Raw genomic sequence first — 26,305 nt, 5'->3', positions numbered from 1 at the left:
GAAGATATGTCTGAAATGGAGATGAAATAAAAAAAGGACGATTTAGACAAGTGTACTGATTTAGCTGGCTACAAAAAAAAAGTCTCCAAAAGGAAGGGCTAGATAGAAGCCATAGCAACTGGAGTTTAGAGCAAATATAAAGAATGGATGAGAGGAAAGAATCCTACCATAGCTCTTTACAGGAAGAGACCCTATCATAGAATCACAGAACAGTTTGGGTCGGAAGGGACCTTTAAAAGTTGTCTAGTCCAACCCCCTGCAATGAGCAGGGACATCTTCAACTACATCAGGCTGATCAGAGCCCCATCCCACTTGACCTGGAATGTTTCCAAGGATGGGGCATCTACTACCTCTCTGGGGAACCTGTGCCAGTCTTTCACCACCCCCACTGGGAAAAATTTCTTCCTTAGATCTAGTCTAAAGCTACCACCTTTTACTTTAAAACCGTTACCCTTTTCCTATCGCATCAGGGCCTGCTAAAAAGTCTTTCTTAGAGGTCCCCTTTAAGTACTGGAAGGCTGCAATAAGGTGTCCCTGGAGCCTTCTCTTCTCCAGGCTGAACCACCCCAACTCTCTCAGCCTGTCCTCAGAGGAGAGGTGCTCCATCCCTCGGATCATTTTTGTGGGCCTCCTCTGGACCCGCTCCAACAGGTCCATGTCTTTCCTGGCCTGAGGGCTCCAGAGCTGGATGCAGGACTCCAGGTGGGGTCTCACCAGAGCGGAGTAGAGGGGCAGAATCACCTCCCTCGACCTGCTGGCCACGCTGCTTTTGATGCAGCCCAGGACAGGGTTGGCCTTTTGGGCTGCGAGGGCACATTGCGGGCTCAGGTCCAGCTTTTCATCCACCAGCACCCCCAAGTCCTTCTTGGCAGGGCTGCTCTCGATCCCTTCATCCCCCAGCCAGTATTGATACCAGGAGTTGCCTTGACTCAGGTGCAGGACCCTGCACTTGGCCTTGTTGAACCTCATGACATTCACATGGGACCACTTCTCGAGCCTGTCCAGGTCCCTCTGGATGGCCTCCTGTCCCTCAGGCGTGTGAACCACACCACTCAGCTTGGTGTCATCTGCAAACTTGCTGAGGCTGCACTTGATCCCACTATGTCATTGATGCAGATATTAAAGAGTACTGGTCCCAATACAGATCCCTGAGGGTCCATATTTTAGCAAACCCACTATTTTACTAATAGGACTTCTCAATCTTAACTTATTATCATATGGTGAAAAGACTGTGGGAAGGGATACTCCTGTATCTGGCAGTAAAAGCTACGTATTTCACTAGGATCTTAAAATAACTGAAAAAAAGAAACCATAGCAGGGCAAACTAGACTTTTAAAAGGATCCAATGCGATACTGAATCCATGTAATTAGTGATCTTATATCCACACAGCTTTCATCAACCACACCTGCTAATCAAATTGTGCTTTTCTCATAAATACTTTTTAATTTCTGTCGCTTACCTTAAGAGGCTCGTACCAGAATGGTAGCTCAGAACCAGGGCTGAAAAAGTGCTGATTGATGCAGCAATGAGTATCCTCATCATTGATTTCCCCTTGCATTATAACATGGAGCAGATGATGACAATAAATAAGAGTTTTATATCAGCTGATAAAGCAGCTCATGTAATGACACAGCTGAGATGACCCTCTCTGAATCATGAGCAGTCTAGCGAGCAACTACAGACTCTGAAGGTGAATTCAAGCGATTTCTCCCAGAGACAAGTGCTGGGCCTCTAGATGAATGGCTCAGTGGTTGCACTTGTACACTGGGAAAGCTCTGCCGAAAGTAGTGATAATCAGAGGGGCCTTTTAAAAAAAGAAAAATTTTTTAAAAAGTGGGGGGAAAAAAGAAAAAAGAGATATGTAGACAGAGGGGAAAAAAAACTGCTCATGGAATGAATTACACTATGATCAAGTTATCCCCCAAAGTGAGAAGGTTTGAATAGTTATTTTTCATCTCTTGCAATAAGTCACCTGAATACATGGCCTAAAACTTGAATCCAGCCCAAATTTCAGCTTCAGAAATTACCTAGTTCTGCCTCCTCAACTATCTTTGTGCATTATCAACTGCACACAGCTTTTCCCGTTCCAAACTACCACTGAATAGCTGTTGTGTTCCACTGATGAACAGAGACACGCATGTTCTCCTAACTCTATTTGCGAGTTTGCAAAAAGATGAAGGTTTTTCCTCATATACTGAGTCAGCATGGGTCATAGCTCAGTTCCCCCACAAAGCAGTAAGTACAAAAAGATAATTCCATTGCCAATATAGGCCAACAAAAGCCTGTTTGGCAAAAGTATGGTAAGTCTCACCTTCAGTCAGCGAGTATGATGTGAAGCTTGGCTCCTATCCTTCCTGAAACCGCTGGTGGCTGCTCTCCTAGAGATTAGCTGCTTTTAGGAATGTTAGGAAGTGATCCTGAAACCTCAGCTGAAGAACTCCTTCAGCAAAGCCAGCTGTAGTACCACAAGCAATACGCATATTACCCTAAGAAGTACAAAATACCTACTAGATACTATGAGTGATATCTAGACTTAGGATACCAGACATGACACGGAATATATTTGTTTGTCATCATATTTGAAAGCAGAGAAAAGTTTCACAATTCTATCACACTTATGTTCTCCTGCCATGTTTGCCTACCTCTGTAATAAATTCGTTCACATGTTTATTGTTCAAGCAGGCCTGTTACCTCTTCGTTATCATAACCCAGCAACCACCTACTATGCTAAAGCCAAAATAACACAAAATCACTGATGAAGACACACAGAAACAGAATACATATACACTCACCCTCATAGAGGTTTCTCCACCATGGGGCTGTTGCAGCCTGAAGACTTGAGCTACCATGTGTTCTGTGGACGGGTGCAACAGGATACGTCGAGAAGCCAGTCCCACCATTACGTATCTGCCCATTGGAGACAGGCTGACAGAAATGGCATTAGGGCCTATAAAGAGAAGAGGAGTTATTTCTCTCACAGGTTGACATCCCTCCCCATGCCTCATCCTCACAACTTCTTCATTTCCTTCCAGCACTCCCATAATGTACGGCATACTAAGCTTGTCCTTATAAGGAGTAAAGAACAATAAGGAGACCTACACAAGAATAAATTTTGTGAGACGTTTCCTTGCAGCAAGCATCCTCCCACTAAGACAATGAAGTTTTTTAAAGAACGAAAAACTATCCCTTAGCAGCTCCCCCATACCAGCACCTTACATGTCCAGACCATACCACAAGCTTCTCCCCAGCAGTACTATATTTGTGGCTGGTTGGAAGGTCAGTAAAATATTTCCTGTTACTACAATCACCAGTGTTCAGACTATTGCATTTCTCATGGAAGGCTGAGTTCTGAGGTAACTTCTCACACTCCCACCCACCCTTACTTCTTGCTGCATGCTTACCAAAGCGCTTTGTGTAAAGCATCTCGCCCAAGTTGTGGGGTGCCAGAGAATACACAGCCAGTATCCCTTCATCAGGGAAGCCTCTTTGACTGCTAGGAATGAAGGCTGCCAGCAGCTGCCCATCAGCAGAGATATCGCAGCTAGCATCATTGTAAATCTTGCAGTTTTGAACAAGCACGTTCACAGAGGCTGCAAGGAAGAAAGGAAGGAACAGTGATTAAAGCACTCAGGTTCAACAGAGAATAAAACAAGATTAAAACCTCATGTTGAAAACTGGACAGTACATGCAAAAGACACTCAAGACATTTAGCTTCCTCCAAAAGTTTATAAAATGTTAATTCCCTGATTAATGAAAAACTTGCTCCAAAACGGAGATAAGACACCGCAATGAGCCCAGGGAATGAAAATCAACTCACGTCCTGAAGCCTTCAGCCAAGAAATAGTGGCAATTGCACTTTATCAAACCCCTCCTTTGTTGAGTATAACACCATCCTTTGTAAAGGACAGGACATTTTAAACAAGTCCCAAATAGTGACTCCCTGACAAACTCCAGCAGTGGTATCACTGGAAATAGTACACTCTAATTCATTTCCCCTTCTCTTGCAGAGCCCCTAGTTCCAGCTCCCCTATCTCCAATAAACAGGAGATGAGAGAGAAATTCCTCCCTGCAGATACATTCACTTCTGACAGCCAATTTTTACACCAATCTTGAATAAAGCAAGTGAGAAATGGCAGAGACTTCTTCAGTCAGTCCTCCATTTAATTACCCCAGTATTTGAGACACTCACGCAATCAGTGAAGGAACTGTTTAGCAGACAGTGAGCAGCAATTCAGAAGATGTAAGTTTTACTTTAATCTCTGATGGTGAGTTGCTGGGTGACCTTGTATAAATCTTTTCCCCTCCCTGCCTTGCATACACAGCCCATCAGCTCTTCCGGCTACTGAATCTTCCCATGCACTTGTGCTATTCCTAGTACAATGAGGTTCCAAGGCCTTTTAGCATCGTTGTCACCAACAGTTCAATGGTGGCTTCATAAGACAAGGCTGGTGTTATGTTCGCTCCCTCAGCCTAACCTAAGTGTTTCACTAAAACTGCTCAAGTGTTTCACTAAAACTGCTGCAATTATTCCAGGCAGTTTGGAGCTGAAACTGCACACACTATTTTGGGGGTGGAGGAATTTCAGATTCTAGTATTTTCAAACTCAAGGGGATAGAAGTATAAGAAAATAAAAATAAAGCCCACATTTGCAATATAGAAGCTTTGCATGCTAGAAGACCAAACACCCCATCTCACACGCTTGAAGCTACAGCATCATATGGCACAGTACGTCAACTTCTACAGTCCATGAATTCTCTTCTAAACCTTCAGACCATGTTCAGCCTCGAAGTGGCTTTGATTTGTTCAGCAAAAACTGCGAATGAGTTTATGAAGGCACTTATTGGGCTAGATTCCTTATTAGTTTAATGAAAGAATAGGGCCAAGAATGCTTTGTGCATACTTCTGAAAGTCTGAACTTCCAAATCAAATTAAGGCTGTAACTCAATGCTTTAACAAACTGGTGCTGCTGCCAGAAGAAACAATCCCTTTCCCTTTGTTTCCCCTTTTCACAGAAGTTTCCAACACTTCTGTGAAAAGAAAGCTACATGAGGGAACTGATAGGGCTGAGAAATTACTGACTGTTGTCTAGGTCACTTTTTAGCCAGAACAGTTTCCCAACCTGGTATGCCACATGGCCACAAAGACACTTGCAGCAGCAGCAGCAGAAGTCATCACAGGGAAGCAGACAGGACTACTCCTTCTTCCAGTATTGATGATTTAAAGTGCTTACTGAACCTCATCTTTAGTTCTTCTGGTCTCAAAGACATTTTTCCTGGAACTGCTCTCCTACATGGTTGAGTGTAAACTTCTACTGTTCCATTTAAGAAACTCCGATGAAAAAGACAACGAGGATAAAAAGTGGACAATGTAATTACATTCTGTACCAAACCACCTACACCTGTACTCTAAATTTATTCAACCATTTTTTCAGTCTCAAAGCTGCTAAAAACAGTAATTTCCAGCCTAGTATAAACAGAAAGGTGCTGAACAGAAAAAAGGTAAATAATGGTAGTCACTGTCAGTGCTGTAATAACAGAATCTAAAATACACATGGCCCTTTAAAGAACAGACTGTCCAAAAGATGACAAAATTCCCAAGTGCTTGGTTTGAAGGCTAGTTGAACAGAAAGATAACAGAATAAAGATTAAAGATTGTACTACCTAATTTTAAAAAAGGTAGAATTAAAGTTTGCCCCCCCCCTTTTTTTTTTAATCTAGGCTTCACTCAAGTACTCATTATGTCGTCACAAGAGAAGAGGTGCATCAACACAAGAACTGCAGTATATGATGTGAACTAGCTAAAGGATACATGACAACAGGTTGCACTATGGTAATCCCTGTCAAATTGGCAGAATTTCTGCAGAGCTCTTCAGTGACTTATTTCAAAACCAATCCTGTTTACTAGCTTCATCAATGAGCTAGGCACGCAGTGGAGCTGAATTCATCAACAGATGAATTCTGTTGATAATACTGGGTAATTTCATTAACAGGGCATTATCAGACCACATAGTGGACTGAAGTACACAGAGACATAACAGAAGTGAAATGAAAGAATTCTAGAGTGTGTTAACATTTAGAAAGTTCTGCTTTACCTAGGAGCTTCTCAGTTGGAAACAAGAGAGAATCAACTTTGATGATCATAGCAAAGACTGAGCCATCCACCCAGCTAACAGTGAAAGAGATGGCAATCCTGAACTGTACTACAGAGCGCACTTACAACAGAAATATCAGTGCTAGTAATACACTGGACATAGTCTTGGGCAGCCATGTTCAAGAAAGATTAAACCCTAAATGGTAACAAGATCAGCAAAGAGGTACAAAGATGACTGGGGAAAATGAAACATGTATTTTATGTTAAAAAAAAAAAAAAAGATTGGGAGGAAATAGGATTGTATTTACAAAAAATACCAGAAAGTAAGTGCTGGAAAAACATCAGTTCTCTTCACAAATAATGGTGACAGGTAAGTGGGTAAAAGCAGCCATTAAGTTTGGAAATTTGAGAATTCCTACCAGAATAGCAAGATCCTAGAATAGTCTTTCAACAGAAGTAAAAGGATTTAAAGAATTTAACTATTTTTAAGGCAGAATAAGAGAATCTATAGGACTGCTTGCCTAAGACAACAGGGAGATAGACTCAGTGGCTGAGGGGGTCCTTTCTCACCAACTCCTTTGTAGTTGTAATCTAATCAGCAGTGATCTACACAATAAAAAAAAAAAATTAAAAAAGAAAAAAGGGAGGTGTGGGAACTTACTGGACAGTTGAATATTGTGATTCTCCAGCCAAACCCAAGTTAACTACTTAAGAGAGCGCCAAGCAAGGCCAGCAACAGAGCAAAACTACACATTACACAGGAAGAGCATTTGCCAGAGATACAACTATGAAACACACCACCACCCCCACAAAAAAATTTGATTATTAAAAGAGAAAAATATAGTCCAGTCTCTTTCTTTGGGGTCTGTCATGGTTTAGCCCCAGCCAGCAACTAATCACCATGCAGCCGCTTGCTCAGTCCCCCATGGTGGGATGGAGGAAAGAATCGGAAGAGTGAAAAAAGTCATGGGTTGAGATAAAGACAGTTTAATAGGTAAAGCAAAAGCCGCGTATGCAAGCAAAGCAAAACAAGGGATTCATTCACCACTCCTCATGGGCAGGCAGGTGTTCAGCCATCTCCAGGGAAGCAGGGCTCCATCACACTTCATGGTTTCTTGGGAAGATAGACGCCATGACTCCAAATGTCCCTTCATCCCTTCCTTCTTCTTCGTCCTGACTTTATATACCGAGCGTGATGTTGTATGGTATGGAATATCCCTTTGGCCAGCCTGGGTCAGCTGTCCTGGCTGTGTCCCCTCCCAGTTTCCCGTGCACCCCCAGTCTTCTCGCTGGCAGGCCAGCATGAGAAGCTGGACTGTCCTTGACTACTTAGCAACAACTCAAAACATCAGCACGTTATCAACATCTTCTCATCCCAAATCCAAAACATAGCCTCACGCTAGCTTCTGTGAAGAAAATTAACTCTATCCTGGCTGAAACAAGGACAGGGTCTAAGAATCGTCCTCTCTCATTCCTATTTGGCTAGATATCAAAGTTTTTGTCCTGCTTCTCTGGGCTCAGGATGAAGTTTCCATGAGGTAGCCACACTTTCTCTACAATTAACTACTGTCATTTATTTGATGCTTAATATTGGAAGTAGCAAGACTGTACACTTGCTTCATCAGACCAAAGGTATGGGTGTCATTTAGCCCACGAACCCTTCCACGCTGATGAACTTCTAGTGCTTTTCAAAGAGGTGCCAGAAGTTTTAGAGGGGACAGATACTGATTTCTCTGGAAATAGGCAATGTTTCTTCCTTGTTCCTATAACTATTGAAAATCATAGCCTATAGAACCCATGTCTCTTCTCAGCTCTTAAAGTTTGTTGTTTTTTTTGGGTTTTTTTTGGTGTTTTTATCTAATGCAACCTTGGACATTCATAAGAAAAGAATCCCACATCTTTATTTTTGTAAGGTAAGAAATTCTTGTATTTCTTCTGTACCACTTACAGATGCAGGGACATTGCTATGTCTTGTACATATCCTCGCAGTTCTATGGCTACATTTTTTCCTTCCCAGGTCTCTAATCCTCCTCCTCATCTAACATTTACTATATGTCTTTTTAAAACAATGTTGGGTTTGGATCACCAGTCACCAAGAGTCTATTTATTATATAGCACGTTTTCACTCATTTTCCTATCTATAGGGTCCCCCGCATCGTTCTCCCTCCCGCCCTCAACACAGCACAGAGGTTTTTGGTGAGCAGTCCACAATGATGGCCAACATGACTGCGTATCTTGTTCTTTTTAAAGTCTGTTGCATATGGTGAATGCCTCTTAGCAAAACAGACTGTGAGTTCCCCTGGCAGAATTGAACTATCTTTCCCCCTTGATGTGTGCCTGGAACATAAAACATCACAGATGCAAGTTGTGCTAAACAAGAAAGAGCACTCTTTATTTTAGCCTTTCAAGATCTGATTCATGCTGGCATTATGGTTCTTTGCTCTTCTCTCACTTCCAAAGGATGAGGGAGTTGGGTAGCACTTACACCTAGAACCAAGGGAGCATACTATGCCAGCAGAAAATGTCTAAATATGAGAGGTGGAGATCTCAGCAAGGTTTCATTTTAAGGAACAGCATCTAAAAGATTCCCAAGACACAGGGAGGATGAAGATACCCATGCATTTGACAAAGCTGCAAGCTATTTGGTTTCTTTGAGCTTGAGGCCTGATCTATGAAAGTGAAGCCAATACAGAAGATTTTAGGGAGAAAAATTGCTATTTTTGGAAAATCATTTACAACAAGGCTGCCCTTTCATCTCTTGTTTTCTTTTGTTGTTAATGCAGCCACCAAGCTGACAGAACAGATCAAAAGAAACATCAGAGAACAAATTAATCAAGCTGTTGTGCCAACTTGGAGTGCTTACACCTACAGCATAATTACGCTTGAAGCTGGGGAAGGCCTGGAATGCTGGCAGCAACAGCACTGTTTGCCAAAGGAAAATAGTGCTGGGTGCACCATCCGCTCCTAGCCACCCTTAAGGATAACACTTTCCTAACAGCTGCTCCTATTTATATGTTGTTTAGCATGCCTTTTTTGTTTTTTCGTTTTTTTTTTTTTTTTTTTTTTTTTTTTTTTTTTTTTTTTCTTTTAAGTTCTTCTGCATCCCACTGTGGATCAGCATGTATTGATCAAACCACCTTTCTCAAGTCCCAGCCAGTGTTAGAACAGGACAAACTCCTGATATGTGACTAACTGCGGAAGAACTAGACCAGTTCAGCCACAATGACTGGAAAATGAAATAATGAGCTGTGAGCAGCGTCAGAGAAACTGTATTTGAAAAATATAAACAAGAAACAAAACCTTCAAATAGTTTATCTGTGGAAAGGCTATATTCTACACTGTTCACCGATTCAATACTTATTGTTACGTTGCAGGACATTTTAAGGATCTGCAACACTTACTAGAAGAATATTCAATAAATGCCAGAGATAGCATTGTTTCTGCTGCCAGCTAAATACCCCACCCCGATGCTGATATGACTGCCAATTACAGTATAAGTCTGGGTCATGTTCATTTCAGAGTTATTAAAAGCAAAACTGGCAAAAGGAGAGAAGAAATCTGAAGCCATCTTTATCCATTTTGCAATTAATAGAGAAAGACAGGGCAGAGACTAAAATCCTACAAGTCCTTGCAAAACCATTTCCCCAAGACCATCGGACTCCCCTCTTGTGCGCCTGCTGGATTAAGCGTTAGCGAGGTGGCAGCTGTGGAGCAGAGTCCTAAGCCCAGGGCTCCGAAGGACGCTTGGGGCTCAGACACTGAGATCACACAGGACTGCACTAACCACGCTGCTGTCACTTGCTCAGATGTGTCCACTTCAGTGGAAAACATCCTACTTCCAAACTACCTTTTCTTTGTTTAATTGTAACAGGAAGAACTGCTCAGAGATGGAGGTTGGCCATAGCGTCATTTCTTTGTTGGAGAGTGGAGCTGGCAGGCAGTCCCAAACTTCAGCTGCATCATTTCATCTGCCTGAACTCCCAAACCATTTGTGGCTCAAGTCAGTCCCAGGAAGTGCAATAGCCCCCTCTATGTAAGCAGACTCTCTCACATGACCACCTCTGATTTATAGGAAATGATGGGAAAAAATGGAGCTATTGAGGTCACACGCTTTACTAGGAAAATAGTTTATTTCCAAGATCATGAAGAGTCAGAAAAAACTCCTCCAACCCACTGTTACACATTGAGCTTCACAGTATCTCTACAAATCTGTGTACCTTGGCAAGCACCTTGGCAGACTTACAGCTTGCCTTTGTTCTGTGCCTAATCAAGCTTGGCAAATAACTGTTGTAGGATAAGCACGGCTGCTACATCTTCATACACACCTACTAGACCTTGGCAGAGAGAGGTACAGCTAACAACCTAGAAATGTCAGAGTTGGGCTCAGCATGTAAAAAGGAAGAAGCAGGAGTAAAACTGAACATTTCCAAATGGTAATAAATAAAGATGAAGAAGCCAAGTATTACGAAGCACAGAGTGGGAAGGCAGAAGGCCTGAGTATGGACTTTTATCAGAAACCCTGCCTGCAAGAAGGGCACAATGACAACAGAAACCATAGCCCAATTTCCAGCTAACGGGAAGCTATTTCGGAATGGAAGTATCCTGGTAGGGGAGAGGGAGAAGATTGAAATATTGATGCGTTGAGGAGCAGATGGTTCTTATTTTCTATAGGATTCCATAAATTATAAACAAACATCTTAGCCTTCTTTTTTTTTTAAATTAGCAGCCTTCCTTTCTGCAGCCAGATGAGGCAAAAAAAAAAAGAAGCTATTAGCAGCTGTAGCACTCTTCAAATACTTCACAAGTTTGCAGAGAAGTCCCAAAGAATTTAAGTCAGCAGCAAGATGCTTCCCCCTCTGACTTCATCTTTATTCTGTTCCAGAGTCTGGCTGGACTGCAGAAAGTATTGCCACTGCGTGGCAAAACTTCGCCTTGGGCACTTACAACCTCACACTATTACTACAAAGACACTTACAAGACATGTCAAAGCACTGGCACATGAGTTCAACACAGTATTCTACTTTCAAAATGACACTGCATGCTCCTTCCCAAGAGACACAATGGTTCTTAAGGAAAAAATATAAAGCACCTTTCCCCTTTACGTTGTCGATGGTTACTGTCTAGAAACAGGGCTTTTATTTCCCGACAGGCTATAAACATCACACCACAGTAGTCTACATGATGTGAAGGAAGGACATGAGACAAGCACCAGATACTTTATAACTCTAGGAACTACACAGTAAGAGAGCTATTTGTAATAATTTGTAATAGCAGGATGGACTACTGGTGGGTTTTCCCCAGCTCCTCTAATTTCCCAGAGACTGGGAGATAAATGGCCCTGTAACAGGTGGCCCAGAGAAGTTGTGGATGCCTCATCACTGGAAGCATTGAAGGTCAGACTGGATGGAGCTTTCAGCAACCCAATCTATTGAAAGACATCCCTGCTCATAGCAGGGCAGGTGGACTAGATGATCTTTAAAGGTCACTTTGAACCCAAACCATTCTGTGATTCTATGATTTCAATTCCCCACATCTCTGTTGCTATGGTATCACACATGTGCTCCTTTTTTGGGTTCTTTAAGCAACAGGACAGTACCCCACAGAGACCTCTCTTGACAGACACGTAACTTCTAGAATTGCAGAACAGACAGGGCAAAGACTGGGAGAAACATTTTTCTTAATTCATTTCAGTGGCTACCTGTGAAACCAGAAGTCTTTCTGAAAACAGAATCCCTGTTCTCCCTAAAAAGAAGCCAGTCCATTAAAACAGAACCCAATCTGGTTTCGCTGAGAACACAAGCAATGAATTTCACATATGCACAGAGATGGCCTAAGCTAAAAATCACTATACAAAGAAACATTCATGAATATCTACCTCCTATCTTCATCCCAGGCTGCCACAAATATTTCTACAGCTGAACAGCAAGCTGTATCAGGATACCATTCTGGCTTAAAAATAGCTTTTCTAGTCAATTTAGTTTTTGCCCCAAATAAGTCATTCCTTGATCAGCTGACCACAAGCATCAAATATTCTTGTGCCTGCATAAAGAAATCTCTTCCAGAGTGAATGCTAGCTTATGCCATAGAACATATGTAAAACTATGGTCTAATTTTTACAAAGGGAAGGAGAGAATAACTAAGTAAAATCAGCAATATTGCTCATATTCTTGATGGAGAACAGCTTTCACCTGAGACATGGAACAAATCACTGCTTTTGCAAATGGCCAGAAGCTACATCTACCTCCCTTGGCTTTCAACACTGTGGAAAGCAACAGACCAGGGCCAAGTCCGAAAACGTATTGCAGCACTTTAACCCACACTAATATCAGTAACTTGGAGAATGCAAACCCAATTTATTAGCAGGTTCTAATGTAAAGGTATAAAGACAATATCCCTCTAGAAACTTGTTGGTTAAAGAATGAGGAGATTGGATACAGAATTCTAAGAGGACTGTATATTCCCATGAGAATGCTCACAGAAAAGCCCCATTTATGCATGGATTTGCCAATAGCAAGAATACACAGCTAGACAGAGCAGGAACAGCTCTGCACGCTTTTAGTCAACTTTCTCAAAAGGCTAATCATTTTACAGTTCCCAGTGCAACAAGACAGTCAAGTAATCCAGGGCTTGCAACATACAACTACCTTTGGAAGATCCCAGAGCTTACAGTAGCTCTGGTTGGTATAGACTTAGAACAAAGTACTAGTGTCCTTTCCAGCTTACCATTGCTGATTTCAGGCAGATCAAATTTAGTGAAGTCCCACCACTGGAGCCGGTAGGTGGTGTTGGCAATGTTGCTGGCCACAGCTGACTGTCCATCCCCAATCACAGCACCTACAGAAAAGGAGGAAACAATTAGCAATTTAACCTCCAGAAGATTATCCAGAAAGAGCTGGGGAGAAAAAAAACATAGAAAACCTTTCAAAATCCAATAGGCAAAACTCTAGATTCTGAAAGAAACCTTATTTACAGAAATGGCAACACCTCCTAAATAAGCCACAGAGCACAGGAAATTAATATGAAGGCACCTCTCTGCAACACATTTCTGAAAGGAAAGATTTGCCCAGACTCACAAGGCAGAAATTCTAATCAATTCATTTGGTGCAAATGCATTCTACTTATTGGCATTAGTGAAGCTGTATTTTCAGAGACCTAACATTTTCTAGTACAGCTATAAAAGCAGACCAGAATACATATTAAGGAAAAGCATTGCTCTGGCAAATCACACACATTAGTGTCCATAATCCCTGCTACTAGTGTAAACTCCATGCAGAAGACACAGGTTGCCTACAATACTTGCCACACAGTAATGACTGTAACAAAATATCAGCAAGGAGGCCCTTTGCTGCTCTGGGTGGCCCAATCTACCAGCAGGCAGGGGCTGCCCTGGCTCCAGGCAAATGACATGATCCTTTCTAACCACTCAAGGATTATGGGCAACAGCCCAAAAGCAGAAGGCTAAGCAAAATACTTCAGAAACTAGCACAAACAACATAATTTTCCAGGCAGAAAGGAACTGTCATTGGTAACTCAAGTCGGCATACATCTGAGCTAGCTCAGAGGCATTAAATGCAATCCCTAGGGAGACAAGTTGAGAGAAGAAACAGTTCTCCCATAATAGTACTAGAGTCAAAAATCTCATGCTATTTGCAGTCTCTAAGGCCTTCATATACATGCAGCCCTTGTACTACATACACATGCTGGCACCCAGAGAAACTCAAGGTAATAGAATTTGATAAGGGAGAGCAAAACAAGATCATCCCCAAGCACAAATGAGGAAAAGCACAGCCCCCAGACTCTACAGAGTCTGGATTTTAGCATCTCCAGTGGCAAACACACAGAAAAGCCAGTGGCTTCACTCTCCCAGAAGGGCAAGCTCAGGACTCTGCTGCCACAGCGTCAATAGCAGAAGAAACATCACTTTGACAACTCTCTATATCCAGTACGCAGCAGGCCTGCCGCCTGCACAGAGAGCTAAAAGCTTGCTAACTGCTAGTAAATGAAAGTGGTGTGGAGGAAGATGAGGAGACTAAAGTGGCTGGATTTTTACTTTTCTTAACAAATTCCAGCAAAACACTCAGGCTGGGGGGGGGTGGAGTGGTGTGTGTGTAAGGCCTGAAAACACACACACACACACACAAACAGGGTTTATGTTTTCTTTGCAACATAAAGAACAAAGGAGGGCAGGGCAAAGCAGGGAAGCAAATTCTAGACTGGTACTGACAAATAAAGAGAAAGACACCAAGAAGGCTGCTGTTTTCATCGATAAGCTGTCTCCAGTCCTGATTTTTGGTTCTGGAGAAAGATCAGAAATACGCCAAGAGCAAGACTTCTGAGCAGCCAGCTTTACACTGTGTACTCAGCTGTGCCAGGCCTCCAGCAATCGACAAACCTCCACCGTGCGTCTGCTCGGTCTCTGTATCTGCCTCCGTCAGATGTGCACGTATCACTCAGAGAGCAGACTTAAGAACATTTCTATTGCTCTCACATACGCCCCAGGCCTTGTTCTCCACATCACCCAAAACAAAGGTCTCCTCTGAACAAAAGATATGCACTGGAAAAAGCAGATTCAATGCATTAATAAAATTACATTTTTCAGCCAGAAGTGGAAGAAGGACAATTAAATTTTATGTTGCTTCATCTTTAAAAGTCACCTCATTGCAAGCCCGGGTTTGGTACACAAGGGAAACTCTTCTGCTGTCTTGCCTCCAGCCACCAGGTGGAGAACAGAAAACTAGTTTCTGTACAAATTTCAAACAGTGGGACTTGCTGCAGGGAAACAGTAACTAACGTCACCAACTAGGTAGCAACTGCCTTAACAGGACTGAGTCAGACAAGGAAACACTCTGCAAAGACAGGCAACAGAAGTACTACTCAGGGCACATCATTCCAGAATATTGATTTTATTGCAGATGAGCATTACAAAGTCTCCTGTTTTGCAATGAGAACAACCTTTGTAGGCATAGCAAGTAATATATAAACTGGAGAATAATACACCCTACGAGAGTAATCATGCATTAGCAGCATCACTAACTGCTCCACAAACAGCAAGTTCCTCTGGCTTATACAACTGTTGCACCTATTGCTACAAGTACCATAAAAATGCTGTTGGCAAATGTTTTTTAATTTTTTTCTGTAAAGATTCTGGTCTTCTCCTCTCTTTCCCCAGAACCTTTAGGCTAGTTACGGTGTTCATTTAAACCTCGTATCCCCTTCACTTCCAAAGGCAGTCACATCCTACACGGAAAAGCTAACGGAAAAAAAACAGTGCCTCGCCATCTACAGGACAGCCCTGCACAAATTTCAAAGCCAGCAAAAGCTATCAACTAATGATAGTGCTTCAGGTAACAGACACCTTTATAAAAAAGATTAGGATCCAGGGGAAGGGGTTCAGAGAGTCAAAAGTGTGTGCTCAGAAGGATTTGGTCCACTTCAAGGGCTCCAAACTACTGTGCCTAACAGTAATGGCAAATCCATGATCTACGTGTTTTTATTAAGTAATTACTTCTACTTATACTAATTATGTAATTGAGAGTGTAATTATTAAATTATATCTGTCTACATATAACAAAGTGGAATAACATTTGTATCACAAGTCCTGCCAGAAGCCTCCCACATGCATGCGTGCACTGTCCTACAGTAAAGATAATTAAAAGCATGCAAATATTTCAGACATTCAATTTAGGGAGGAAAATACCCCCCAGTACACAACTATGCTATCTTAACCTTTGTTGTTCACTTTTTCATTGCTTGATAGGGAAGATTTGAGACTATGGGTGGAATAAAGTTAAAATCCTTGCTACAGAGCATTTGTTCATCGTGCAGTGAGAGAACTCATTCTCAGCTGGCTTTGTCCAGTCAAGATTTCAGCCTGTGTGAGAGCAGAAGGTGCTGTCATCTCTTAAGTTCTAGTGTAACCTGGAGACAAACAACACACTTCAGCTTCTTAACTGTGGGCAGCGGCAGATCAGCTCGTGCAATCAGCAGTTCTCACCAAGCACTTAGTCTGTCCCAATTCCTGGGTCTTCCACTGTTTGATGGGATCACAAGTGACTGCAGTGGGTACCCGTGGGTCTCAGGCTTGTCATCCCCATGAACAGAACGACCTTTTACTGCAGAGATTATGTAGATTTCAAAATGCTGAAATCCAAATCCAATTGAAATGCAGTGAACGTAGGTTTGATTGGCAGCTTTCCTGTGTCTGTCTATCACTGCGTAATAAACACTGGATGATGGCAGAAACGAAGATAAATGCTTTCAGCAGCTCCCCCCTTCTCCCCCTACCACCCTGATCTCCATCCACCCCCACTCAGCACATGACAAGAGAGTTTAAAGGAGTGGGGGGAAAAAAGTCTTAACAAAGACTTAAAAAAAAAAAATAATCCTCAAATCTTTTCTTATAGGCCACCTACACGTGACAGATATTTATCCGTCAGTCTCAATCCCCTCAGAGGGTCCAACTCATCTTGGCATGTGGAGAAATGAACCTCTGCCAGTCAGCTATTGCTCATTTATGAATCAAGTCATGCAAGCCAATGTCTGAGTTTAGACTGGAAGCAAAAAAAGTTGTGCAAAACCACTTTCCATGGCACTCCAGCACTCCTTCAGGAAGAGCAGGATACTTCCAGACTACAACTATCAGACTCTCCAAGGACAACCTAATACTCAAGAGCTACACAGGCGTTGGGGCACAAGTTTCAAGAACATGGAACATCTACGTGTTATGGAAATTTCTTTCCCATGTATTTAACAGAAATAAGAGCTCAATTTTTTTTTCTAGATTAGCTCCTTTACTCTTAAGTTTTTGGTGTCTGGCAGGTCCCCTCATAGTAAGAGAAAAATTTAAGATGCTTATAGATAAGCTGGAAAAGTCCTTGAGCTAATTTGTGACTCAATTTGAGACAGTGATTAGGCCCTGGTATAAAATTCCCCCTAGACTAGTAATTGCATCTTTAAGCATGAGTACCTTTGAAAAGTAATTACCTCTTTATGAACCCATTTGTAGCTGTAGCTAATGATACTGAGGTTATCCCACGCTTGCAGAAAGGATCTATCACAGCTGACAAGTTTTACATTTACTAGTTCTAGATTTACTGTAATCCAAGCTCCAGGAAGCCCAAAACACAGGACAAATTTATTTGACAAACCAAGGATCAAGATCTTTGCTGCAAGAATACACCAGATTTTCTCAAACAGTTCTGAAGCAATTTCAATACAGCTGAAATGTGACTACTGGTCTCTGAAGCCTAGTGGAGATGTGACAGGTTCTTGCACATCTCTGACCCTAAAGTATTTTATGGGGCAGCCTGGTTTTGGGGACTACCTTTGGTCACCTTAAATATATTAAACTGTGAATATGAATTTGACAAGTCCCAGCAAATCTCTGTTCCAGGCTACCACAAAGACACTCCCTTTGAAGTAGCTGAGCTAACTATCTAAAACTGTCCTAACGCTGTAGAAACAACATGCATAGCAATCCAGTATTTTCAAGGATTCACTTTGCTTGTTTTTCAATGGACCAGCAAGTTGTAAATAGGAAGTGGGCACAACAATTTTGAACAGATGCACAAAATGTTACGAAGGGCAGTTCGGCATATGCTAAGCACTAAAGGGATCTTTGATTCAATGTTAACTGAGAAAGCTCCAAAGAGGTCTATGCTCTCTGAAGGCTGAACCCTTCACAAGGCTATTATTTTTCCTTTATCCTAGATTTACAAAATAAGAAGAAATGCAATTTCCCATTCATGCTCATTCCTACTGCAAAATTTCCTTTTAAAAGGGGCAATGTTTAGCATGTTGAGTTCCACAGTCCTGTCATCTATGGGAATTGATATGAGCAATATATGAGCAGGCCTCAGCTGCAGCTAGTGAAGATGACCGTCCTAATAGGAGCTCAGTCAAGTGCCCAAGGGCTTCACTCACATTGTGAACAATGCAAGCATCAGTATAGGAAAGAGAATTTTCCAGCCACAAGTTTCAGACTTCAAAAGGAAATCAGTTTGATTTGCAGGAAACACAAGCAATAAGTGAACAGATGCCCTGCCCATGATGGCTCCTTGACATCTTACCTTCTTGACATTAGAGATCTTCCTTTGTCTGATCATATAACAATTAATACAGAAATGCATCTGGGAAGCATTTGTCTTTGATGGTAGGGTCCAGTTTTCCCTCAGGGAAACTAGTAGAGCTTAAGGTCCTTTTCAAATGCATTCCCTTCTTGTCTGAATTGTTTACACTTCACCAAGCAATCTGATAATTTTTCTCCTTAAGAGAATTCCCACTTCTGTGTTGTTGTTCATCCCATAGTGATGCCTCTGCTCATGTCACCCTGCTACACATGGAAATTAGAAAATCAGATATGAAACAGCATGGTGAATTTCCAGAACCAGCAAGAGTTGAGCCACCAATATTCACACAGAACGTCTCAGATGAGGAAAACCCTGTACCCTCCTCAGTGACAAATACGTTTATCTTACCATAGCCTTTGCTTATACACATTGGAGCAAGCAAATGTCACTGTTTAGGAAGTCCTCACCCTACTCAGGGTGACCAATAAGGAACAAGCAGTTCCATTTCCTTGCTGTAGCTACCTCAACCCTCTCTGCTAGTGTTAGTGACAGTCTCCAACTAAGTCTTCAACTTGCCAAGAACCTTCTGCAACCATCCAGTATCAGATACGCACTGTTGAACAGAAAAAAACCCCAACCAAATAAATTGGAAGGAATTCCTTCTTTCTACTTCCTAAATCACTACCAATCATTGCCTCAAATACAGCCTTGCCACAATGAAAGCCTGACAGGATTTAAAACAATTTTTGCACACTATTTTTTTATCTGCAAGATTATAATCTCTCATAACATCAAAAAAAAAAAGGTAAAGAGAAATACCATCTGAACCATGGGCATACCAGAATATCTTACTCATGCTTCACTTTAGTGATGAGTGGAGAGCAACAACTCTTCAACAACTGCTGGAAGGGAGAAGGGATGAATGAGACAAGTGAGAGCCTTTGGCAATTGAACACAAAGTAATACTTGTATCTTGTTACTGATACATAGTTATTTAGCTTATGTTTCAGAAGATACTTCATTTGCATAGTTTAAAAGTTCGTTCTTGCAGGGTAGTAAGTACAATTCACCAGAGAACAAAAGCCTCTTTCTTGCAAAAGAAGCAAAGCTGCAACTCTTCGTGGTGTTCTTACACTTGTACAACTCAAATGAAGCCGCTAAGTGCGATTTTCTTCTTACAAAATGACCTTTACAAACAAGGACTGTTTAGGCTCAGCTGTTTGTTTTCTCATTTGTCATTTATGATGCTTGTAGCTGCAGTGGATGGGAAGTTCTGTGGGAAGGCTCCACTATAGTCATTGCTTTACACTATGTAATAGCATGCATGTATACGCATTTTAAACAGCAAAACCCCATTTGTTTAGGGACCGCTATGAGACTCCTGGAATTCTGATACTGGGTACAGTACTGGAATGGTGTGAAAAGAGAGATAGAGGTGCTCCATGAAGAACACAGGTGGAAACAAATGTTGTCAGCCTAGACAGTCAAGACAAATCTTCCTGCAAATAGAGATGCTGCATCATTAAAAGAGCTTGACAGGAAAAGGTTATGGAAACAGAACAAAACATCTGTTAACGTTGGCTGAAACAGCTCACAAGTTGACTGAGAAGTGGGTGGACAAACAAGCTTTCTCTTTTCTCTGTTGGGCCCCTTGCTGGGAAGGGGAATCAAGGCTGGAGTCCTCCAATCAGCTCACTGCTGGAGCTGTTAAAGGAAGTTTCTGCAGACATTGTTGCTCGTTTTGAGACCGTTTCTTTACTTCTATGTGACAGCAGCATGTGTTAAAAGCATGCCTCACGCTACCATACGATTCGAGCTGTAAAACATGTTTCCTACAGTATAGCCTTTTAGGGAAAATATTCAAGCACTAAAAATACATTCCAATCTGCATTTTATTTAACTAATGTTTTGTTTTGGCCTTTTCTGCATATTTTCAGGTTTTTAGATTATTTGGTCTGTATGCATAAGGAAGCTTCAACAAAAAACAATGAGTAAAGGGTTGGAGAAAGGTGTTTACGCTCTCTTCCTAATTTTTGTTATTACGTACACCATAAAATCCTCTCATACTTACAGAATCAGCTATAAGAGCCATCAGCAGCTGCTGCCCTGGCATGGGAGTCAGAAACCTATTTATTGGAAAATATTGGGGAGATAGAGACAACTTTACCTTGTCAGTGTAAGGAGAAACAATAATCTGAGTTAGTCATTTCTCCATCTGGAGGTCTGTATCAATCTACTAAAAAAAAAATCAGTAAGATAATACATTTGAAATCAGGTCCCAAGCAACTGACACTGCAAGAGAAAAGTGTTTTTCAGAATTAAACTGGGGGGTGTGGGTGTGGGTGTGGGGTATGTGTGACAGAATGAGGCCAGGACACACTGCTAGATGAAAAAGCGGAAGAGAAATGAATTTTGCAGTCTCTAAAGAAACATATATTCCTTTCCTTCACCTCTATGTGAACCCACACACGAGGGCATGTTCACAGCCCTCCTCCCTTCTAAGCTTCCAGAAACAGTAGGTGACTCTCCAAATCAAAATGCTCTATCTCTCCTGCCAGAGTTTAAGTTTCACAAAATCCCTGTGAAGGTGAACTAGGAAGGTCTCAATATCTAATCTGTGCTGTGTGTCGCTTGGGCCCCTCCCTCTGCCAATTCTCCCCCTTGCAATGCCTCCACTCTCTCTCGTCACTAAGTCCCTTGCATCATTTCCAAGCCCTTCATTAAATGCTATTGGAAGTATGCTTTTTAACCTTCACGTCTGTGTTTATTCTTTGCACAAAAACAGAGTGAAATCTGTGCCTGGCAGGCATTTCCTTTTGTAAAACTCCTTCTTTTCCTTTCTGACTTTTCAGAGCATGAAATGTGCCTGCTAATCCTAATTGCCTCAGATGGAGAGTCTTGCAGAGCCTAGACAAAGGAGGCAGCCTTCCACCAAGGAGCTGCGAGCAGGCATCAGACTCTAAGCTCTCAGGTCTCCAGAGCTCCCAGCTCACTCTGCTTCATTTCTGAAGAACACAAGGACAAACTTCCCAAAGCAGCTACGCCAGGGACAGGGACTTGCCTTTGCAGGCTTCCCCTCTCCTGCTTAAATGGCCCTCCTACCACAAGAGCCCATCTAGCTCACTGTATGACATGACATGACTCAGGCTGGGCAGAGTCTCCAAATATTGCTGCTGTATGTCAAAGCAAAAAAGCTAAGCATCTGACTTTTAAGGGCCATTTTGCCTGTCTGCATCCTGGCGCCAGTTGTCTTACCAAAGAAAAAGTTTGCAAGGTCCCACTGGCATGTCCACAGCCAGTCTTTCCATTAGCAGTGCCTGGGCCAGTAATGCAGGCATCAAGAAACTGAATCGTTATGGTATTAAGACACTTTTGCCTCCAACGATCGTTAAAGAAATTAACTTTCTGGTCGAGCAGTTTGTCTGGATTCAGAGCAATATTTCCACTGCAGCAACAAAAAACTCCTCCACAGGGTTGCTGCCATTGCCTAACCAGAATGTCCTTACCAGCCAAGGCTAGTGCTTGTGTCCTGCACAGTTGTCACACAACCCACACTGTCTGCTAGGTCTACTGCAGTTCACTTGTCTATTGTAGATGCTAACGCAGCATCAGACTAATCCAGCCTTCCCAAAACTGCTGTATATAGTTTTAGATAATTCAGTGCTTCTGCAATTTCTTAAGATTTTCTTGTACTGTTTGCCAGGACACTTGCCAACTTTAGCCCATGTTCCACACAGGTTATACTTCATCATCAACTCCATAGCTCATAAATTAGTGTGGCCACAGTTTCAGTTTGCACCGAGTAATTCCTGTCCTCAGCAGAGGCTCAAATAGCATTGTAACAGCACTGCTGTCTAACCAATATAGCTATGCTAACAGACAGATGCAGAATAGCTGCAAAAATAACGAATGAAACTGCTTTTACATAGAAGAGCCTTTTACATTGTGAGTGTGCATTTTAACTACATGAAATCCTATTAATCCAAACAAATCAGGAAGCCAAATGCCTGCTACCGCCTCTGCAGCTCTTACTGCAAGAATGTGGTGCTTAGCACAACTTTAAATGTGCGTCTTATGCCAAAACACTCAGCTGCAGTGGAAGAAAAAAACCTCAGCAGAATCTTCATAGAGCACATACATGCCTTATGAACCACCACATTGCAATAATACAAACTTTCTCTAATCCAAGAAGCAGTATGTTCCCTAGAAGGGTTTGAATGCCTGAGATGTAACTGTGTATCAGTATATTACCAAGCTTCCACATTGGAGCCACTTTCCATTGCGGAAATAGTAATACACAGTATTAATAAAAGCTCCAAGCACAGCAACACATTCAAAGCCTTGTACTTGCCCATGCATGGAAGACTTGCAAAAATTCTTATTATCCTTAAACACATTTCAGGACTGCTGTATTACAGCACAAGCCCTGTGCACCCAAATTTGCAATGAAAATGCTGTGTCAGCTTAGCAACATGGACCGAGCTACCATCATGATACAGAGCACTAAGTTAAACATGCTCAATGGTTGATTACATTTCAGAGTCACAATATCCTGTGAGCAGGACAGGTCTGTTGAGGAAATACTTGCCTGTTCTGAATCTGCACTCATCTAGTGAGGTTAAGATGAAGTCACATGCTCTCAGAGAAAAATGCACCTCCATTAATAAGAATGCAGGTCCTGACAACTTAAATAAACTCCATATAATAAACTAAGAAAGTGTCTTCGGGATAATGAAGAGCTGACAGGTGGCATTCATGAAATGTATTTTAAGGGTGCACTGTACTCATTAAGACCCTCTTCTCAGATCAGTGGGTCCTGCACAGTCACTGTGTCTGCAAAGAAAACAGGCACTAACCTTGCATGGGGAATACATCGTGCTAAAGGGAATAATTTATGCGGTATCCCCAAGCTGATAAGCAAAAGAAGAGAAGGCAGGACAGGAACTGGAAAGTAAGCAGCCAGACTTGCTGTTTTCCAGGTAAAGCAGTGAACAGGGAGACAACCAAAAAAAGCAGAAAATGAGCAAGCTGGGGAAACACAAAATCTAACAATAGTTTAACTAATGGGAAGGCAGTTTAAATTTAAAGCTTCATGAGATGGAAAGGAGGAAGCCCAGGCTAGAAGAACACAATGGGGAGACAACATTGTTCCAACCGGAAAAGAACAAAGTAAAAGAAATCTATCGCAAATAAAGTACTTGGCTCTCGCAATGTTTTGAATACTTTCTGATGGAGGATATTTTGAGGGAGGTTTAGCATGATCTAGATGACAGCCATGGAGACAAAACTCATTCTTATCACCACTAGCTTTAATGCACAAAGCAGGTTCCAGCACCCCAGCGAATCTGCACAGATCTCTGCATAGAGCCAATACAGGGATTCAGGCTCAAGGGGTGGCCCAGATCCCAGAGTATGTGGAGCAGGACTGACAAAGCATGCTGGTCCACACCCTGATGGACCACCGTGTTAACAACATGAAAGTAAGGATGCGACATTCAGAACAGTGACGCCGCATCAGAGTTCCCAGAGGGCAGCAGGACTCCACTAAGGAGTTCAGCCAAGCTCATAACTTTGCAGTGACTTCTGTAAATCAGTGCCACAGCTGAGTTCAACCCAGACAGGTCCAATCCACTGCAATTACCAAAGTGACTATAAGATGAAGAGACAAACACTTTATCCCATTATTTTAAGGAGTATTAAAAGTCAAACTCAAAGCCACACAGAGAAAAACTATGACCAAAGCTCAAGGCAGCAGAAGTACATTCTAGCTACTCTGCATGCAGGCCCTGAGTTGCAAAACAGATGGATACTTCAGATAGGTTTTATTTCTTTTTAGGGCAGACTTGACCTTAATCCAGCTTGAATTAGCTCATAATACTTCCAGAGGATACTAAGCAGACCTGTCCAAGAAGCTTCTATACAATATAACCACCACAGCTACTCCACACAGCATTTATAAGCAAGAGTGGAGAGAAATTCAATCGATGAAAATAGGGCAATCACAATTTACTGCTTTGCAGTGAGATTTTACCATTATGCACAACTGAGATCTGTATCAGGCCATGCTTTACTGGAGATAGGGGTCACAAACTAAAAAGAAACTATGGTGACAGGCCCCAAGATCTCATGCTCACAGCAGCAGAGACAGAGATCCAGCTCCTACCAGATCAAAGAATCAGCAGTGGTACAGCCTAGAAGATGATGAGCACTCCAGGTCAGCCTCTCAGTCCTAGGACTCAGTGTAAAATTACAGTCCCAAAGGACAATTTTATTAGGCCGCAAGTCAGAGGACAGACGAAGTTAGGCAGTAGCTCACTAAAATCACAAGAGTGGGGACAGCAACATCCAGTTACAGCTAGTTTCTTTGCAAGCACAGAAGTTATGACAGGGCTTTGCCTTCAGCTTTCACTGTTTCCTGTGTCAGACAGACATGCACGTGCCTAGCAAATGAGAGGTCTTCTGTGGAACCTCAGTGGCTAAGATGGGCCAGGAAAAGATAGAAACACAATCCCCTCGCAACCCTTCTGTGCCTTCCACATAGAGAACCCAGTCAAGTCCTTAGCAACATGCTTTCTCACCTCACCTTTCAAAATCTTTGCAAATCTGTTCATTCCATGTGGCTTATAAACTCTTTCTGTAAACTTTCTGTTACTGACTCTCTCCCCACCACAACTTAAAAGTCTTCCAGCATTTACCATCAGCCCTCTTTCTCATTGCATCTTGCTATGATTTCCAGTCTATAAGCACTGTTAGTTACTTGTCTGCCCTCAGCCCTCTTTTTCCTGGGTCTTCCTTCCCTTCCTCTCTGTCAAAGTAGTTTTGGACTTCCTTCATGCTTTTTGGTGTCCTCATACTGGGGGCATGGGAGCGTGTACATGTGTGTGTACGCACATGCATATGCTGGGTGTTTGCCTCCTTCCCCCAGTCATGCCCCCCACCAGATTTTGAGCCTGACGCACCCCTGATATCAGTTCCCATTCCACCATCTATTGCGAGACAACTCTAATAAAAACTGTCACCAGACCAATTCCCTCCACTACACAACTTTTCTCTTCTACTGTGGCACCTCAGGGAAGACAGAGAGATCTGACTGGGTTGGTCTGTCATGAACCAAAAGAAAAACAGATACTCAAACAACTTGTGTGTGCAGCACACCAGGAGACATCACATGGATGGGAGCATGCGTGCCCACACCACGAATGCTAATATGAACAATTGTTTGAAAGAAGACAAAGTGTTTCTCCAGCTTAACTGAAACCCACGCCTGCGATCCCAGCTGCCTCGTCACCACCTTTGACTCATTCCTCAAACCCTCCCCTCCTCCAGCCTCCATTTCTCTTCTGTGCAGAATCTCAGTTGCTTATAAGAAAATTACAAAGTGACATTACTTCCTCCATCCTTTCAACCTTCCCTTCACCTCCTGCAATTCCTCCCATCACATACAGAAGCATTTTCCCAAGCCTCCTAAGCACACTCCACCTGTGTCTATGATTTTATTCCCATCTCCCTATTTTGTGCCAGTTTCCACCCCTTGCCATCTGATGGTACAATGTGTATGCTTTTCTCTTTCCTCTCATAATACAAGCATGCGTTAACTTCTTGCATCTCTAAATTCCTTAGAGACTCTGCATCACAGTTTGGATATCTAGGGTGAGAAGGGGAAATGCATTGATGCCCATCATCTCATCTCTAGCTCTCAAACTGTACCATGTGAACTCCCAGCGGTCATTTTTCTTTTTCTGACAAGTCCAGTTTGGATTCTCTCTAGCCTACCTTCCACCTCTCAAATACTACTAAAGGTGCTCTACTTCTACTGACCCCCTTCCTGGTCAAAGCTCAGGATTTACAGCTTAACGGTGGTCATTATCTCTTACTTAGCAAAGGTGGTAACGTTTTTGATTCTTGGATTACTCCCTTGCCTTCTGTGAATGACTTCCACCGCTACCACTCTCATCACCCCAAAAGATGCTGAAGGAGACAAATAAGCAATTATGAACATCACCGCAACTTCTTCCACACTGATCTCTGTGCTTGCTGCCAGCTCTGAAGTTATCTACTGGATCATAAGCCACACTTATGTAGTCCTTCCCACCCATTGCTTTATACATTTGAATTGTAGATAGTTTCAGGCAGCGCTTGAAGCAAG

At 42.3% G+C, this 26,305-nt stretch overlaps 1 protein-coding gene across 1 annotated transcript in view; it reads right to left on the bottom strand.

Moving 5' to 3' along the window:
* Nucleotides 1-2,793: 2,793 nt before the first annotated feature.
* LOC104620627 (activating molecule in BECN1-regulated autophagy protein 1-like) overlaps nucleotides 2,794-26,305 on the bottom strand; it is a gene marked incomplete at both ends in the record, with an annotated part of 60,326 nt that continues 36,814 nt past the window's right edge. The window contains 3 exons of the mRNA XM_010286908.1: nucleotides 2,794-2,948; nucleotides 3,403-3,591; nucleotides 12,815-12,925. Of these exons, the coding sequence (XP_010285210.1) occupies nucleotides 2,794-2,948; nucleotides 3,403-3,591; nucleotides 12,815-12,925 (455 nt within the window). The remainder of the gene's footprint in view (nucleotides 2,949-3,402; nucleotides 3,592-12,814; nucleotides 12,926-26,305) is intronic.

The sequence above is a fragment of the Phaethon lepturus genome, unplaced genomic scaffold (assembly GCF_000687285.1).
Source record: "Phaethon lepturus isolate BGI_N335 unplaced genomic scaffold, ASM68728v1 scaffold16275, whole genome shotgun sequence".
Lineage (NCBI taxonomy): Eukaryota > Metazoa > Chordata > Aves > Phaethontiformes > Phaethontidae > Phaethon > Phaethon lepturus.
This window is presented reverse-complemented; position numbering and strand designations above follow the sequence as displayed.